The following is an 18,909-nucleotide window of genomic DNA, read 5'->3' as shown; positions in this document are numbered from 1 at the left end:
ATCTGCATATCACAGGTTGTTAATGAGTCTTCCTCCAATCTTGATGCCACGTTTTCCTTCATAGAACCCAGCTTCTCGGATTATTTGCTCAGCATACATAGCCCCTCTGGTAGTTTTGAATTGCTGATCTTGAGATTAGTAGCCCGGCTCACAACCACTACGCTACCAGAGCTTCTCCATGCAAGATTAGTGTACCACAATATCTATCCTGAATTCCCCATAAGACAAATCTGTTCATGATCATTCTTTTCGGTTTAAAATATCATTAAATATTTTTGTGTTATTCTTCCAAAAATCAATACCTTAAACGAGTCAACTCTTCACCTTCAAGCTATTTCCCAATTTATTCAATTGAATAGAATATATGATACCTCCATTAAAAAAAAGAAAACACCTTACCACCAGTGAAGGGTCTGTTTCAGTGTTTTCATCTAAGTAATCAAGCAATGCTTTTTGTAATTGTTGGATTTCATCTTCTCCTCCTGAAACCTGTAACGTAAATCAAATAATAAGAAAAATTATATTATCAGCAAACTTTTAATAAATCATTTTGTTATAAACATAAATGTATGGAGAATAAATTATAGGCAAAAAAAAAAAAAAAAAAAAAAAAGAGAAAAAGTATTAGAGTCCTGGTGAGGTGGTGTAGGAAAAGAACTAGACTGCTAACCTCAAGGCTGGTGGTTGAAACCCATCAGCTGCTCCTTGAAAATCCTATACAGGGTTGCTATGAGTTGAAATTGACTCCATGGCACTAACAACAACAACAGCAGAGATTAGAAGGAAAAACATACTGTATATTGTAGCTGAAGTTGGCTTTTAGTTTTTTGAACTACATGTCACCTTTCTTTAAAACAGCTCATAAGTGTCTGGCAAAAAACTAGTACTATGTTGCCTATTTGGAGTCCTGGCATGGTGCTATGGGTTAATGCGTTGGACTACAAGGTTAGTTTGAACTACAAAGTCGGTGGTTCAAGATCATCAGCCACTCCCTGGAAACCCTACACAGGGTCGTTAAGAGTCTGACTCAAAGGACTTAACAACAAAGTTGCCTATTTGGAAAACAAAACAGAAAGAACTCTAAATATTTACTCTAGTAGATGGAATATTGCTATTATCTGTGTTAACAAGTAGCACAGGTTTCTTTGAGATTCTACTTAAAAGGAACATTTTGGAAGGGAAAGGTCTCTATTTACAACGGATATACAAACAATGGACTCCTAGTGTCCACTGGACTGCAAAGTTGCTTTGAATTGCAAGACCCATGGTTCAACTTCACCAGTTGCTTCTAAGAAACCCTAACCAGGGTTGCTATGGAACGGAACCAACTCCACAGCACTTAGTTGTACACATGTCATGCTGAGGGTTAAAGCACTGGACTGCAAAGACAGTTTGAACTGCAAGGTTGAGGGTTCAGGCTCACCAGCTGTTCCTCGGAAACCCTAGGAGTCAAAACGGACTCGACAGCACCTAGCACCACCACCATAAAAACCCTGTTTTATCTCATGCAGATAAAGGTCCTGTCAAAACAATACAGAGCCAGATTTGGACTAAGGTGACATTTACGCACACAGCTTACATTCTAGCAGTATTGTATCATGTGGAATGCCAAATATATGCTTTAGAATATATCTTAGATTAGAATAAACCACGTTTTGGAGTGTGGTAAAATTGATAACATTTGTAAATTTATAATACTACTATAAACTATACTACTGTTTTCAAAAGTAATTTGAAGTCCGCGTCAAGAGTCAAAAAAATGTTTGACTGACCTCTCTCCCCCAGTTGTATGAACTATGTTGCTGTTGTTGTTAAGTGCCAGCGAGTCGGTTCCGACCTATAGCGACCCTGTACAAGGTTTCCGAGGGTGTAAATCTTTACGAGAGTAGAAAGCCTCATCTTTCTCCCGCGGAGCAGCTGGTAGTTTCAAACCACTGACCTTAAGGTTCACAGCCCGATTCGTAACCACTACACTACCAGAGCTCCTTGTGAACTATGTTGTTAAGTGCCATCAAATCGGTACTGACCCATATTGGCCTTATGCACAGCAGAACGAAACACTGGCCGATCCTGGGCCAATCTCACTACTGTTGCCATGCTTGAGTCCATTGATGCTGCCACATGGCCAATCTATCTCACTGGGGGTCTTCCTCTTTTTCTCTGACCCTCCACCTTACCAAACATGATATCCTTCTCCAGTGACGAGTCCCTCCTGAAAACATGCCCAAAGTATGGCAGACGAAGTTTGGCAATCTTGGCCTCCAAGGAGCTGCACTTCTTCCAAAATGGATCTATTGGTTTATTTGGCAGCCCATGGCACTTTCAATATTCTTCTCCAAACACCATAACTCATGAGCATTAATTCTTCTACGGTCTTCCTTGTTCAGTGTCCAGCTTTTGCATGCATATGAGGTTAATGAAAATACCACGGCTTGGGTCAGGCGCACCTTAGTCTTCAAGATGACATCTTTGCTCTTCAACACTTTACAAAGGTCTTGTGCAGCATATTTGCCTAATGCAATACATCGTTTGATTTCTTGACTGCTGCTTCCGTGAGTGTTGATAGTTGATCCAAGAAGAATGAAGTCCTTGACAACTTCAATCTTTTCTCTGTTGATAAAAATGTTGTTTTTATTGGTCCAGTGGTGAGGAATTTTGTTTTCTTCACATTGAGATGTAATCCATAACGAAGGCAGTAAATGTTTTAAGTCCTCTGCACTTTCATCAAGCAAGGTCGTATCATCTATATATCACAGGTTGTTTAATGATTCTTTTTCCAATCTTGATGCCACGTTTTTCTTCATAGACCCCAGTTTCTCTGATTATTTGTTCAGCATACAGGTTGAATAAGTATGGTGAAAGAACACAACCCTGTCGCACACCTTTCTTAATTTTAAAACATTCAGTGTTCCCATGTTCTGTTCAAACAACTGCTTCTTGGTGCAGGTACCGATTCCTCATGAGCACAATTAAGTGTTCTGGAATACTCAGACTTCGCAATGTTGTCATAGCTTGTCATGATCCACACAATAGAAAGCATTTGCGTAATCAATAAAGCACAGGTAAACATCTTTCTGATATCCTCTGCTTTTAGCCAAGATCCATCGGACATCAGCAATGATATCCCTCATTTCACAGCCTCTTCTGAATCTGGCTTGAACCTCTGGAAGTTCTCTGTCAATGTATGATTGTAGCCTTTTCTGTTAGCAAAACTTTACTCACATGGGATATCAAAGAGATTGATGATTTCTGCATTCTGCTGGGTCACCTCTCTTTGGAATGGGCACAAATATGGATCTCTTCCAATCAGTCGGCCAGATAGTAGTTGTCTTTCAAATTTCTTGGCAGAGATGAGTGAGTGCTTCCTGTGCCGCCGCCTTACTTTCTTGAAAGATTTCAATTTTCATTCCATCAATTCCTGGTGCCTTGTTCTTTGCCAATTCCATCAATGCACCTTGGACTTCCTCCTTCAGTATCATTGACTCTTGATCATATGTGACCTCTTGAAACTGTTGAACATTAACCATTTCCTTTTGGTACAGTGACTGAATAATCCTTCCATCTTCTTTTGATGCTTTCTGCATCATTCAATAATTTGCCCAGAGAATCTTTCAATAACGAAAATCGAGGCTTGAATTTTTTTTTCAGTTCTCCCAGCTTGAGAAATGCTGAGTGTGTTCTCCCTTTTTGGTTTTCTGATTCAAGATCTTTGCACATTTTGTTGTAATATTTGGCTTTATCTTTTTGAGCTGACCTTTGAAATTTTCTGTTCAGCTCCTGACCTCCTCATTTCTTCTATTTGCTTTAGGGTCTCTACGTTGGAGAGCAAGTTTCAGAGTCTCTCCTGACATCCACTTTGACCTTTTCCTTCTTTCTTGTCTTCTTATTGACTTTTGCTTTCTTCCTGTATGATGTTCTTGATGTCATCCCACAACTCTTCTGATTTTTGGTCTTTAGTGTTTAATGTATCAAATCTGTTCTTCAGATGATCTCTAAATTCAGGTGGGATACATTTAAGGTCATGTTTTGGCTCTCGTGAACTTGCTTTCATTTTATTCAGCTTCAGTTTGAATTCTCATATGAGTAATTGATGGTTTGTTCCACAGTCTTCCCCTGGTCTTGTTTTCACTGCTGATATGGAGCTTTTCCATGGTCTATTTCCGCAGTCAATTTAATTTCTATGTACTCCAACTGATGAGGTCCATGTATACAGTCGTCTCTTATGCTGTCTAAAGAAGGTATTTGAAATGAACAAATCATTGGTTTTGCAGAATTCTATTATGCTTTCTCCAGCTTCAATTCTATCACCAAGGCCATATTTTCCAACCACGGATCCTTCCTCTTTTTTCCCAACCTTTGCATTCCAATCACCAGTAACGATCAATACATCTTGATTACATGTTTGATGGAATTCAGATTGAAGAAGTTGGTAGAATTCTTCTATTTCATCCTCACTGGCTTCAGTGGTTGGTGTGCAAATTTGAATAATAGTGGTGATAACTGGGCTTCCTTATAAGTGCATGGATATTATCCTATCACAGACAGCATTGTATCTTATGACTGATCTGGATATGTTCTTTTTGACGATGAATGCAACAATCATTCCTCTTCAATTTGTCATTCCCGGCATAGTAAACCATGTGGTTGTCATATTTAAAATGGCCAATACCAGCCCATTTCAGCTCACTAATGCCTAAGATATCGGTGTTTATACATTCCATTTAATTTTTGACTACTTCCAACTTTTCCAGATTCATATTTCATACATCCCATGTTCAGATTCTCAATGGATGTTTACAGCTGTACTATACATGGCATAAAAAGTCCCAGGTTCACTCTTAGAAATGCTCAAAGTCACCTTTTAATTCCTAAATGCCATTTTCTGTTAAAAGGAAATACGGCTGATTCAGTACTGAACAGGAAAATTTAAAAGTCAGACTGAAGGGCTTTTGATTGATGACATATAAGACAATTTAAGGATTAAAATATCAATAGCAGATAGCAGTACATTCAAATCAATGGAACAGAATAGGAATGGTAGTATTATATTAGATGGGTAACTGTTGGTGCTTTTTAGTGCCACTGAGTTGGCTCCAACCCATAGTGACCCTGTATTGGGTTTCGAAGGAACAGCTGGTGAGCTTGAACCGCTGACCCTCAGGGCTCACACCGACTTTGTAGTCCAGCGTATTAACCTACAGCGTCACACCCAGACTGCCACCAAGTTAGTTGCTCATGAAACTAAACAATGAAAAGCCTGGTCCTGTGCCATCTCCATGATTACGAATGGATCCAACTATTGTGATTAACAAGGGTTTTCAATGAGCTGATTTTTAAAAAACTTTTTATAGTGAATTGACAAGGTCATTAGTTTTACATTAAAAAAATCATATACCTTGTTTCATTTCAATGACTGCAATTCCTTCTATGCAAGAACAGTTATTCCACTTTATCCCTGCGGTTCCTATTTCTATTCCACCCTCCTTCCTATACATCTCAATTCTGTCTTTTAAGTAAATGTGCTCTTTTGCTCTTGACTGACCATTCCATGGAAAGGTTACCTTACTAGTGTTATCCCCCTATATACCTATCTGCTATATGGCTAAAAACTGGGCCATTAGGGTGAGTTATTTTCAGATCCCAAGGGTGCTTGAGGGGCTAGAATCCAGGTTTGTATATTTAACAGTATTTACTTCTATCACCTTTAATGCAGGGCCTTCACCTGCATTCATCATCCTTCTGCAAACTTCACTCTTCTTGTATACTGGCTTCCTTTCACCCGAGTTAACATGTATTCTGCCCTCTAGCCATTGAATTACTTGCAGTGGACTACTAACCTCAAGGGTTCACACCCACCAGTCGCTATACAGGGTTGCTATGAATTTGAACCAGACTTGACAGCACTTAACAGCAACCACCATCCTTGCACACCTCGTAGCTATAAAAGAATGTTTCTTGCAGCATGAAAACCTTTTCTTGAATTTTTGCAACAGTGGTTCCGTACAATATTTGTCCTTTTTTGATTGAGTAATTTCACTCAGCATAATGTCCTACAGGTTTATGCATGTTATGAGGTGTTTCACAGATTCATAGCTATTCTTCAATGTTGCATAGTATTCCACTGTATGTATGTTACCAAAGTTTGTTGATCCATTCTTCCATAGATGGGGCACTTAGGCTGTCTCCATCTTTTTGCTTTTATAAACAGCGCTGCAGTAACCATTGTTGTACATATATCTACTTGTGTCATGGTTCTTACTTCTTGTGGCTATATGCCAAGAATAAGGATTACGTCTGCTGGGTTTTGGAGGTAGATCTCCAAGTCTTTCTTCTGAGACTTCCTTAGTCTAGAAGCTCCAGTGAAACTATTCAGCATCATAGCAACATGCAAGTCTCTTACAGACGGTGTTGGCTGTGCCTGAGGTGTTGGAATCGATCCCAGGTATCTCATACAGAAGGCAAAACTTCTAACATTGATTACCAGTACCTTGTATATTAATATGGCAGCATTGCATTTATGATAATTTCTTGGTTTTTACCATTGTTCTGCATATATGCAAGCGAGCACTCATGTTTTTAGAAAATATATACCAAGCAGTGGTTCTCAAACTTCAGCATTCACTAGAACCATTTGGAAGGCTTGTCAAAACACAGGCAACCCCATTGTTTATGATTCATTCTGTGGAAGTCCTAACAATCTGCATTTTAAACAAGTTTCCAGGTGATGTTAATATTGGTGTTACTTGTTCAACTAATCACACTTTGAGAACAAATACACTAGAAAATTCAGGGATATCATGTCTATAACTTGCCTCAGAAGGTTGAGAGGAAAAACAAATTTTTTTTTAGCGTATGTATATATACACATACTCACCCACACACATACATACACACAGAAAATGAATGATGAAGCAAATATTAAGTGTCAACAATTGAGACACCTGACTGAAAAATTTATGAACATTTCTTTTGTCTTGCTGTAATTTTTCTGTTAAAAGTTTGAAGTTATTTCAATGGAAAAAGAGAAAGGTACATGACCTTTGACCCAACACAGGGTCAAAGAGGCAACATAGACATGGTTATGAACATGAAAGAGTAAAAAGAAAATGAAAAAAGTGTGTATAGTGGAGTCAGAGATTATTTTTCATCTATTTTCTAATGTACATTTATTCATTTTACTACTTCACATTTTTTGGACAAAAATATGAAAAAATGAAGCAATAAAACACCCATAGTCTATGAAACCTCTGTTGTCAAAGGTAAGAAAAGGTTTTCTTGATCAACAAAACATTCTATGATGGTTATGTTGGTTGCTGTTGGTAAGTGCCACTGAGTTGGTTCCAACTCATAGTGACCCTGTATAGGGTTTCTGAGGAGCAGCTGGTGAGTTTGAACTGCTGACCTTTGCATTCAAACAAACTTTCGGTGCAGTGCCACACTAGGACAGGGGGAAATTATTCACGGGCTAGAGGGTAGATACATGTTAAAATGCGTGACAGGGCAGACAATAATCAAGAGGGACATTGGCAGAGAAAAGATGAAGGTAGAAGGAGAGAGACACAGGGAGGAATGCAAGAGTGAATAGTGAAAAATACTGTAAACTGATGGTACATGGAGGGGATTGCAATCACTGCAATGAAGCAGAGTATATGATTTGTCGAATATAAAACTAATGATCGGCTCTGTAAGCCTTCACTCAACTCACAATAAAAAGTTTTTAAAAAGAAAACCAAAACACACTTTTCTAACAACATAAAGACTTTCCAATATAATTTAAAAAACAAAAAAGTCTTCATCTCTTCAATATTAGAAAACACACAACATTCAAATGTATAAGTTAATCTAATTGTGCATGCTAAATCACCACCTCAGTAAATAAAATCTGTTAAACCAAATAAAAAATAACATTCTTAACAGTAATTCACAAAAAGAAAGTAAACTAAGGATTTATATAGACCATTTAGAAATTCCTCAGACTTTATTGTTGTTGTTAAGTGGTGTTGAGTTGGTTCCGACTCACAGTGACCCTATATAGGGTTTTCAAGGAGTTTCTGGTGAGTTTGAACTGCAGACCTTGTGGTTCAAACTGACCTTGCAGTCAAGTGATTTATCCTACCTAATTCTTAACTTTCTCTTTGGGGCTCTGAAAATAACAGCTCATTTTAAAAGTAGAGATCTTAGTTTGAATCTACAAAATAAAATCCAACTGTAATATAACAATACACCCATACATTATTTATTGATATGGTTACGTTTGACAGACCAGGTTGTTATGTGAAAAATGAGGATGATTTTATCAGATTATGGAGCCCTGGTATGATGCTGTAAGATATACAATGAACTGCTAATCATGAGGTTGGCAGTTCACATCCATGAGCAGCCTCTCGGAAATGGTACACAGGGTCACTATGAGTAGGAATCGACTCAACAGCATGTAACAACAACAACAACATATCAGATAACAAAATGGTGGATGATTACATCATTACATGACAGACACAACACTGAGAATTATGGATCAGTCATAGCCAGAGTTACTCTTGCCTTGTATCTCGGTGCTTGTTTCTACCAGATTGTACCATTAACCGGCAATACAGTGTGGTAGATTTTTTACTATTGTCACAAATACGAACTGTCAAAGAATCTGATAATCAGTCAGTGAAGAGTGCTGCTATTTTGCACCACTGTGTCGGATCCAATTCATAACTACCCTGTATAGGGTTTCTGGGAGTGGCTGGAGGGTTTGAACTGCTGACCCACAGTTACCAGTCCAATGCTTATACTACTGAGTACTTGTTAGCTTTCCTGTAATTTTAATCTTTTATTCCAATACCTGTTTTAAAATCCGTTCTATAGATCCTTGATCCATTTTGCTTGTAACAGCATCTTTCCTCAGTCGCGCAGCAACAGTTCCAAGGTAATCAAGAGAGGCCACTCTTAGAGCCATCTCTGTTGACTTGTTACTGAACTGATGAACCTAAACATCAATACAACTTTCCATTTAACTGAAAGCAGCACAATATTATATTCATAGCAACTTAATTCATAAATTAAAAAATGGATATTATACTACTATACATTTAAAGATATAATATATAGATACAGATAGAGGTCTTATAATACTGTGCCTTCAAATTTTGGGAAGCTGAGCATTTTCATTTGCTGAACAAAATAAAACAAAAAAAATAATAGATTAAACCTCCTTAAGGGCATAATTATTTTCTGAAATGTAGGGATGAATTATTTTTTTTTTTTTTAAAATGAGGTATGAATAAGAATTTCTTCTATTGGAATTCTATGCCTATGAAATGCTATCTTGGTTTCAGAAGTGTATTAGTATATGTTACAGTTCATAAAAATTTAGGCCTTATACCATTGCAATTTGCATCATACAAATGCAAGTGTCATTTACAAATAAAAGGAGAAATCATGGTATGTTGTTTGTGTGTGTTTCCACACTCATTACATGATGGACCAAAATAAGTACCATGTTCTTAGAAACATTTTTACAGATGACTAAGTTTATATTAATCAGTTTCATGCTATGAAATGAATTAACCACGAGAAGACTATGACTCAGTATTAAGAGATGCTTTTAACTAGCAATATAATTTGCAAATTAAAAAAAAAATTTTTTTTAAATACATGCAAAAAGAGATGCAATGGTCATATTTCCTTACACATTCTTAAAGAATTTCATCATCTGCGAATCAGAGAACATCCTCATTATGCTGTCTTCTAGTAATCTAATAATCTTTAAAGGCTATACTCTTACCAACAGTCTCCCTAACAAACTAAGGAGCAGTTCAGCAGCTGGCCACTCAGGTTTATTGACTGTTGAAAGAAGGTCTTGAACAAAATTTTCAAACAATGGTCTGTAATCTTCTTCACCTTGCTTACTACCACATCTGTTCAAAGATAAATACAATGGCTGTGAATTCAGGTGATATGTCCCCCAACATAAATAAAAATTTTATTGCTAAGTTTTTTCTTTTCCCTATCTAGTAACAAGCCACCAAAAGTAAAATATAATTTAAAATAAATCTATTTCTCCATCATCGGTTCCCCCTCACTGTACCTGCAGCTAGAACCCACCAGCCTCTTGGTGGGAGAAAGATGAGGCAGCTGGTGTCTGTGAAGCTTTATAGTTCTAAAATCCCTAGGGAGCAGTTCTACCCAGTCCTAAAAGGTCAGGGTAAGTCAGAACTGACTCGATGGCAGTGAGTTATGTAGGGAACTCATTTATTGACTAATACTGATTTCACCCCAGTTAAAAATGACTACAGTTTTTCCTTTTAAATTCTTCATAAATAATTATGAACCTTGTAACCTTGCTTCACAATTTTCCTATTCAAAATAAATGCCCCAAAATTTACTTCAGTAAAAATTGGAGAATTTCAGTCTAGGTTTTTAAACCAACATGTAAACAAGTCCACAAAATGTTAGGTTTCTAAACTCTAAAAGCCTAATTTTAAAGATCAGGAAAATAAGGACCAGGGAGACTAGCTGGCTTATGCAAAGCTCAGGTTATGGCAGAGCCTGGTTTACTCTTTTTCTTAAGAGAAATGAACTATTCTCTGTACTGTAGAAAGCCTGGGCAGATTTATATAAATTTTACTTACTTTTTAAGGAAAATGGAAAGGAAGTTCTGGGCTGTTCGCATGGCTGTTTCATAAGAGTTGGTAATGAGAACATCCTGGTCAACCTAGAGAGAGACAAATGAATTCAGTATAGCTACAAGAAGAAATAATCAACAAGCAGTCGACAGTCTAACTATTGTTTTATACATAAGCAGATTTTTTTTGAAGTGCCTATGAATTGGTTCTGACTCAAAGTGATCCTTTATAGGGTTTGTGAGGAGTGGCTGCTGAGTTTGAACTGGTGACCATGTGGTTAGTTCAGTGCTTTTCCTACAGTGCCACACTAGCACTCCTTATCAACTATGTTGTCCTTGTTAAGAACTATCGAAATCTATTCTGACTCATAGTGACTTTATATAGGGTTGTAAGGAGCAGCTGACGAGTTTGAACCACCAGCCTTGTGATTAGCAATCCAGGACTGATCCTAGAGTGTAACAATTAATACTAATTAAAGTTCAGTGCCACTGAATTGGTTCTAACCCAAACCTGTCTAAAGCTTCTGAGGAGTGGCTGGTGAGTTTTAATCACTGATCTTGTGTTTCAAACTGACCTTGCAGTGCAGCGCATTAACCTGCAGTGCCATACCAGGACTCCAACATTAACTCTAATCATTTAGTATATTAACTATTGCTGTTGTTAGATGCCACTGAGTCAGCACCAACCCTGCCTGGTCTTGCACCAACCCTGCCTGGTCTTGCACCAACTCTGCCTGGTCTTGCACCAACCCTGCCTGGTCTTGCACCAACCCTGCCTGGTCTTGCACCAACCTCACAATCGTTGCTACGTTTGAGCTTATTGCTGCTGTCACTGTGCCAATCCATCTCATTTGGGGGCTTCCTTTTTTTCCCTCCTGTCCTCTATTTTAACAAACACGATATCCTTCTCCAGGGACTGGTCCCTCCTGAGAATATGTCTTAAGTATGAGAGACGAAGTCTGGCCATTCTAGCTTCCAAGGAGCATTCTAGGTGTACTTCTTCCAAAACAGATCCAGTCCACAGTACTTTTAATATTCTCCGCTAACACCATAACTCAAATGCATCAATTGTTTTACTGTCTTCCTTAATTACTGTCCAACTTTCACATGTATATGAGGTTGGTGAAAATATCATGGTCAGGCACACTTTAGTCCTCCAAATGACATCTTTGCTCTTCAAAACTTTAAAGAGGTCTTATGCAGCAGATTAATGCAATAATACGTCATTTGATTTCTTGACTGCTGCTTCCATGAGTGTTGATGACTGATCTGAGAAAAATGAAGTCTTTGACAACTTCAATCTTTTCTCCATTGATAATGGAGGTTGTTTATTGGTTCAGCAGTGAAGATTTTTGCTTTCTTTACGTTGAGGGGCAATCCAGACTGAAGGCTGTGGTCTTTGATCTTCATCAGTAAGTATTTTAAGTTCTCTTCGCTTTCAGCAAGCCGTTTGAACTACAAGGTCAGTGGTTCAAGCTCACCAGTTGTTCCTTGGAAACTCTATACAGGGTTGCTACAGGTCAGAACCGACTTGACGGCACTTAACAATAACAACAAAGTTAATATGGAGTCCTGGTGTAGCACTGTGGACTAATGCATTGGACTGCAAGGTCGGTTTGAAACACAAGGTCAGCAGTTCAAGCTCATTAGCTGCTTCTTGGAAACTCAATACAAGGTCGTTATAAGTTGGAATAGATTTGAGGGCACTTAATAACAACAACAAATAGTTAACACTGGTGTCCTGGTATGGTGTTTGCAGGTTAAGATAGTTAATATACTAAATGGAGTACTGGTGTTGCACTGTAGGATAAGCACACGTCAGTGTTTTAAACCCAGTTGCACCTGGCAAACTCTATACAGGGTCGCTATAAGTAAGAATTGACACTACGGCACTTAGCAACAACAATATACTAAACATATTCCAGCACTTTATAAAAACAAACAAAAATATTATTAGAATTTATTTAATTTCATTAAAACATGTATCAGAGTAACAATGGAGTCTGGGTTCACAAGTGGTTTGCTAACTAAAGGTGGGCAGTGTTAACTCGACGAGATTTTCATAGCAGCAGCGGTCTGGTGATCTGTTTCCATAACTATTATAGTAACAAAATTATACGCAGCAGCTCTACTCTGCAACCTCCAGGGCAGTTCTGAGTCTACGGCAGACTTAGGGTCAGTTAACAACAAAAGAGGGACATATGTGGCTACTAAATATATTATCTGTAGTTGCTTTTCATGTTCCAAGTCAGAAGAAGAAGAAATCATTTGAAAATACACAAGGAAAAGTAAGACAAAAGTCCAAATTCAAACTTCACAAAGCATTCTAATACAAAACAAAAAGAAAATTCAACTCTTCATTAGAAATTAAAAAAAAAAATAAAACAGGATATACAAGGTTTTTTTATTTTTTAAAACGTTTTGGGGGAAAAATCCATTATCTTTTAATTCTACTTTTCAATAAACTTTTTGAAGTATCCTTGTACATAAGCAATTCATTGCTGTGAAAACCCAAAAGGCAAATAAACAGGAAGTGTCTCAAACTCAGTAGTAATCAGGGAAATGAAAAATTCGACATAGGATTTCAAACTGACCAAATTAAGAAAAATCAAATATTATGAATATAAACTGGAACAACACTTTGGTCAACAAACTGCAACAGCCAGTAACGTTAACAAATACATGCTAAACAGCAAGTCAGTAGTAAAGTATTACTATTAGGGTTCCAGTTAAAATCTGGTAAATGCCTAAGCATATTCTGATAACTAAACAGATAAAGGAAAAAGTATCATGTAATACAAACAAACAAGCCTCTACATATATATGCACAGCAGGTTTTCTCCCAAAGAAAATGTATTTAAACATGTTTCTGTGGTCAGTGGATGGCTTGCAGACAAGTTCTCTCAGTAATGCACTTGTCTTTGTCTTGTTAAAGTGCCTTCAAAAAGAAAAAAACACACCAAAAACACAAATAGCCCAACTATAATTTAAAGGCAAAGAGGTTGGCTCAAAGAGTTATGGTGACTATTATTTAAGATTTTAAAGGGGTATTCTTGATAGATTTTCTTGAAGGACACAGGACCATCCTGGGAACTTATTAGGAAGAAGTTTTAAGAAAACGGAAAACTGCACTGGTGGTCAAGAAAGTTGCGCTGAGGAATTTCCTTTCATCTGGACAATGCACCTATTCATTCTTTGAGGGTAGCAAATTCCGACAAGCATTTTGTTGGGAAACCTTATGCCATCTGCCCTAGAGCCCAATCTTGCCCTTTCCAGACTTCTTTTTGTTACCTAAACTCAGAGAACAGTTATAAGGAATAAAATTTGAGTTCATCAAGGATAAGGATGCCCAAATTGCCATTTTGAAACACTATAAATTGAAGTTTGCAGAATTCTTCTGGGAAGGGTTTTGAGAGATGGAAACATATTCATTAGAGGTATGTAGACCTAGATGGAGAATATGCTGAGAAACAACAGCTTCATATTTTGATGTTTCTGTTTAATAAATAGGATTTTCATAGCAATACTTTTTGACTTCCTCTCCTATACTATAGGACTCTACTAAGTATAGGACTAGAGAAACTCTGGCTTTAAGTTGAGAAGCAATACGCGTAACTGAAGCAAATGAGAATACCGCATGATTTCTGTATATTCAAAATAACGTTGAGTGAAAAATGACAGATGAAAATGTTAATACGATATAAAAATTTAAGCAATTTAAATATTTTACATCAAATTTATGTAGATAAATATGTAAATGATGGAAAAAACACACTTATGACACTGGTTACCAAATGAAAAATAAAAAAGATTGGACACAGATAAAGAAGATTGAGAAGGAACAAAGGGAATCTAATGTTTTCGGTTAATATTTATTTTGTTGCTGTTGTTAAGTGCTGTCGAGTTGGTTCGACTCATAGTGACCATACACAGGGTTTCCAAGGAGCGGCTGGTGAATTTGAACCACTGACTTTCCCATTTATCTTGAACTTCTAATTAGACAAGCCTATGGAACTTGGATAAATGATAAACTTTGATGATAAAAGCTACAAGACCAAAAGCAAATCTTATTGAGGGCATAAACTCATTTGTCACATGAATTCCTTATTAATTATATGTTATATATTAATATTCAATATTCACTTTCATATTCATTATCTCATTATTTGAGACTTACCCTGTTATGGTTGGTTTGCTAGTTATTACAAGAGTCATTATGAGGACACTAAAGTCCAGCCAAGAGATGTTAATTGAGAACTTCAGTTTAATAATAATGTAAGAAAATACAGGAAGTTTCTATAAAAGTACAGAGTTTTAGAACCTTTAAAAGATGGCTTACTTTTTTGTTTGAGTCTTCTTCTGAATTAGAGTCCTTTTCTGATGATGGTAAGTGTACAACACACTGAATAAGTTGTAAAACCAGTGCTGTAACCATCTGAATATACATAGGTTCTCCATCTACATCACTGCTATTTAACCTTTTATGAAGAAAGAAAAATTAAGTCACGTGGAGTATGAAGATAATTTCATTTTATATGTCATCTATCATTTGAAAATTTCAGATGATTTTTTTTTTCCCCCCCAGATGCTTTCTTGACCAACATTTTTCTAGGCACAATCATCAGTGCTTTTATATATATACATTTAAGTAATTTTAATAAATTAGAAAAAATCTGGTAAATGCCTAAGCATATTCTGATAACTAAACAGATAAAGGAAAAGTATCATGTAATACAAACAAACAAGCCTCTACATATATATGCACAGCAGGTAAATCATTAATACTAAAAACATACATATATCAAACTCAAAATGTTTTTAAAAATAATAAGGTCTTCAAAATCTCCCAAAGCCCATGTATTCTAGTATTTGTTTTTAATTAAAATCTGCTATACTTGATCATCAGTGTTAAATTATGAGGTCACTGGCATAGATTACAAAAATTCAATTTCTAAGTCTTTTGTTCTACAGATACTTACGCACTACAATTATTTTAAATACTAGTAATTTTTCTTCAGGTTTACCAGATAACATGTTTAGTCTGTTCAAAAATTATTAAGATACAAATAATTATTTTAGATAAGGCAGCCTTTAAAGCAATGTAAAATTAACATTATATCATAATAAGTCAACACATGGAATCACTTATATATTATGATGATTATTAGCATGATGATGATGATGATGACCTATGATGACAAAGAGGATAATGCTGACCAAAGCCATCTGACAACACTCCTAATGAATTTATGTTCAATGATTTAAGTATATTTTATCCTCATGTCTGTTCTCTATACTGCTGTTAATGACATCTCTCAGCTTTCCCCCCCTGCCCCCAACTTTTTTAAACAGAGCAGATCATCAGTTGTATTCAACAAATCATATACTTTGCTTCGTTACCTGGTTTCAATCCCCTCCATCTACCAAGAGTTCACAGTATTTCCTTCTATTCACTTTATCTATTGCTTTCCTCCCTGTGTTTCCTGCTACCCTTCATCCTCCGCTAACCTCCTTCTTGTTGTATATTGCCTGCCCTGTCACCGTGTTAACATTGGTCTCATACAATATTTGTTCTTTCATGACTAATTTCACTCAACATAATGCGCTAGAGGTTCAATCACGTTGTGTGGGGTTTCAGATTGATTCATCATTATTTTTCAACATTTAGTAGTATTCCATGTATATACCAAAGTTTGTTTATTCTTTTGTTGATGGGTATTTTAGGCTGCCTCCATGTTTTCGATATGTCTTTTGTAGACAGCATATTGAAGGGTGTTGCTTTCATATCTCTTTTGCTCTCTATGTCTCCCTCCTCCCCACCTGCCCCATTCTGCAATTAAGCACACTCATGAAAGCCTTTGTAGCCCCCCAAATTTTTTAGCCAGTGTCTACATTTCTCATCCCTATCTATTCAGTACACTGAGAAAACAAAGTTGTTCCTTGACATGAAGACTCATTCCATTCTGGTTGAAATTTTGAGTCACTGCATTTATAAGCAAAAGTCTAGTTTATCAAATTGTAGCTTTCTGCACTTGTTCTCAGTATCAAACAACTTTATCTTCATTAGTTTGAGTTCTGGTCAACTAGAAATCCAAGCTAGGTCAAATGAGCACTATTCATCTCTCTTTTAAAAATAATGTTTGATCATTTCCCGCTACGTAACGGATCCTGTTCAAACTCCTTAGTATGGCTTGTAAAGGCCTCTCTGAACTTCCTCTGACTCTTCCCTTAGACCTATTGCTCTATTTGGTTATGATTTTGCCCACAGGGAACATCTGTCAGTGTTGGGAAATATTTTGGTTGCTACAACTTAGAGGGGGAGGGTTTCTATTGTAATGTAGTAGGCAGGGATCAGAGACGCTGCTAAACATTTTACAATGCATACGCCCAAAATGTCAGTAAGTGCTGAGATAAAAAATTCCTGTCATAGATCTTTACACTTGAGAATCACTAAAGTTGAAGTCTCCTAAATATGCCACATTATTTCACACATCTAAGCTATTTTTCATGCTATCCTGACTAAATGGTTTCTCCTTTACATGTTTATTAGAACATGTGTCAGAAAAAAACAATGAAGAATAAATGTATGATGATTAAAATATAATTCTTCATTATACTTGACCTCTGGGCCAATTAGTTACCTGAAGTTCCTTAAACTCCTCTTGCTGGTTGGTAATCTTGCCAGTGAAGTAAAAATTTCTTCCAAAATTAACTGCCTATGTTTTTCATATCTTGAGAATACCTGTTAAATAATTATAAAGTTCCAAAGTAAGTTTATTATAATAAAAAATAAAACAACAATAACATTATCAGTCTTAATACTATCACGTGGGGTAAAAAAATATTATCTTCCATTTGAAATAAAATAAAGTTTTTAACAACTCCAAAGGTAATGGATTAACATAATTTACTCAATTTTTCTTTTAGTAATCATAACATTTCTATATTAGTTAGAAAGCATATTCATTTCATTTATAAACATAATTTATAGGCATATGACAGGTGGTATTTAAATGATTTTGTACCCATTATAATTTTATGGTAAATACTAATTATTAAATAAATTTTTTTTAGTATTTAGAAATGTTTAAAATTTGACAAACACAGAATAATCTAAAAAATTAATCAAACAGCAAAATAAGTACTAAATTAATAAAATCTAAGATACTGTAATAGTTGTTACATTGAAGTGGATCTACTAAAAATAAAAAATATAAAACTTGTAAAAATGTTTCTAAAAATGGTAAAAGTAAATGTGCAAAGGTTTTGGTAGTTAGGATTAAATAACATTAACATTATTTGCTCCTTGGATGGTGCACAGCTATTAGGTTGGCAATTTGAACCCATCCAGATGCACCTTGTAGGACAGGTCAGGAGATCTGCTTCTGAAAGGTCAGCCCTGGAAACCCTATAGAGCAGTTCTCTGTACACTGGGGTTGTTATGAACCACAGTTGACAAGAAGAAGAAGTAAATACTACTTTGAGGATAACTTAAAAATGTGAATTGATGAAAATTATACTTAGTGGTGCTGTGGGCTGATGTGTCAGACTGTAAAGTCATTTAACAGCAAGGTTGGTGGTTCAAGCTCACCGGCTGCTCCTTGGAAACCCTATACAGGGTCGCTATAGGTCGGAATCGACTTGATGGCACTTAACAACAGCAACAATACTTACTGCAGTCACTAGCTTAATGGCACACAATTGTAGTTCACTGACATTTTCCACAAAAAATGGTGTTATTCCCATCGATGACACCTGCAGAAAAAAATTAATTAGTACACACACACTTTTACTTGATTTCAGTAACATCCTATTATATTAAATTCATACATTTACTGGAAAACACCTAGAAGGCATTTTCTTTTCCCTCATGTAATCAGTACATCAGGGGTGATGGTGAAGTAGTGGGTTATGTTAGCACATGGTCAACAGCTGAAGTCACCAGTTGCTCTGCAGGAAAAAGATGAGGTTTTTTGCACTGGAAACCCTATACATAGTCACTATGAGTCAAAACTAACTTGATGACACACAACAACAATTCAGTATCTACTCCTTTCTCCATTCGCCTTCATCCTGAAGCACATTAGTACATACATCAGGTATCTTCCTTCATAGCTATCGCTTCTCTAATCTCTACCATTGGGATAGATGAATGTCATCAGGAATATAAAGAAATAAACACTGTGATCCTAGATAAAAATATCCTCACACAGAACAAAGTAAAAGGTAACTTATCTTTCAAAGAACTTAAGAGTTTATAATGTATACTATATTCACCTGTCATCTGCTCCAAC

At 36.3% G+C, this 18,909-nt stretch overlaps 1 protein-coding gene across 1 annotated transcript in view; it reads right to left on the bottom strand.

The window, feature by feature from the left end:
• NIPBL (Nipped-B homolog (Drosophila)) overlaps positions 1-18,909 on the bottom strand; it is a 234,478-nt gene that overhangs the window by 56,175 nt on the left and 159,394 nt on the right. Inside the window, exons 19-25 of the mRNA XM_006876931.1 lie at positions 18,290-18,370; positions 17,257-17,357; positions 14,955-15,093; positions 10,623-10,705; positions 9,776-9,908; positions 8,834-8,977; positions 400-489 (exon numbers count right to left, since the gene is read on the bottom strand). Of these exons, the coding sequence (XP_006876993.1) occupies positions 400-489; positions 8,834-8,977; positions 9,776-9,908; positions 10,623-10,705; positions 14,955-15,093; positions 17,257-17,357; positions 18,290-18,370 (771 nt within the window). The remainder of the gene's footprint in view (positions 1-399; positions 490-8,833; positions 8,978-9,775; positions 9,909-10,622; positions 10,706-14,954; positions 15,094-17,256; positions 17,358-18,289; positions 18,371-18,909) is intronic.

The sequence above is a fragment of the Chrysochloris asiatica genome, unplaced genomic scaffold (assembly GCF_000296735.1).
Source record: "Chrysochloris asiatica unplaced genomic scaffold, ChrAsi1.0 scaffold00430, whole genome shotgun sequence".
Taxonomy (NCBI): Eukaryota; Metazoa; Chordata; class Mammalia; order Afrosoricida; family Chrysochloridae; genus Chrysochloris; species Chrysochloris asiatica.
Note: the sequence above shows the minus strand (reverse complement) of the source record. Positions and strands in the feature narration are given on the sequence as shown.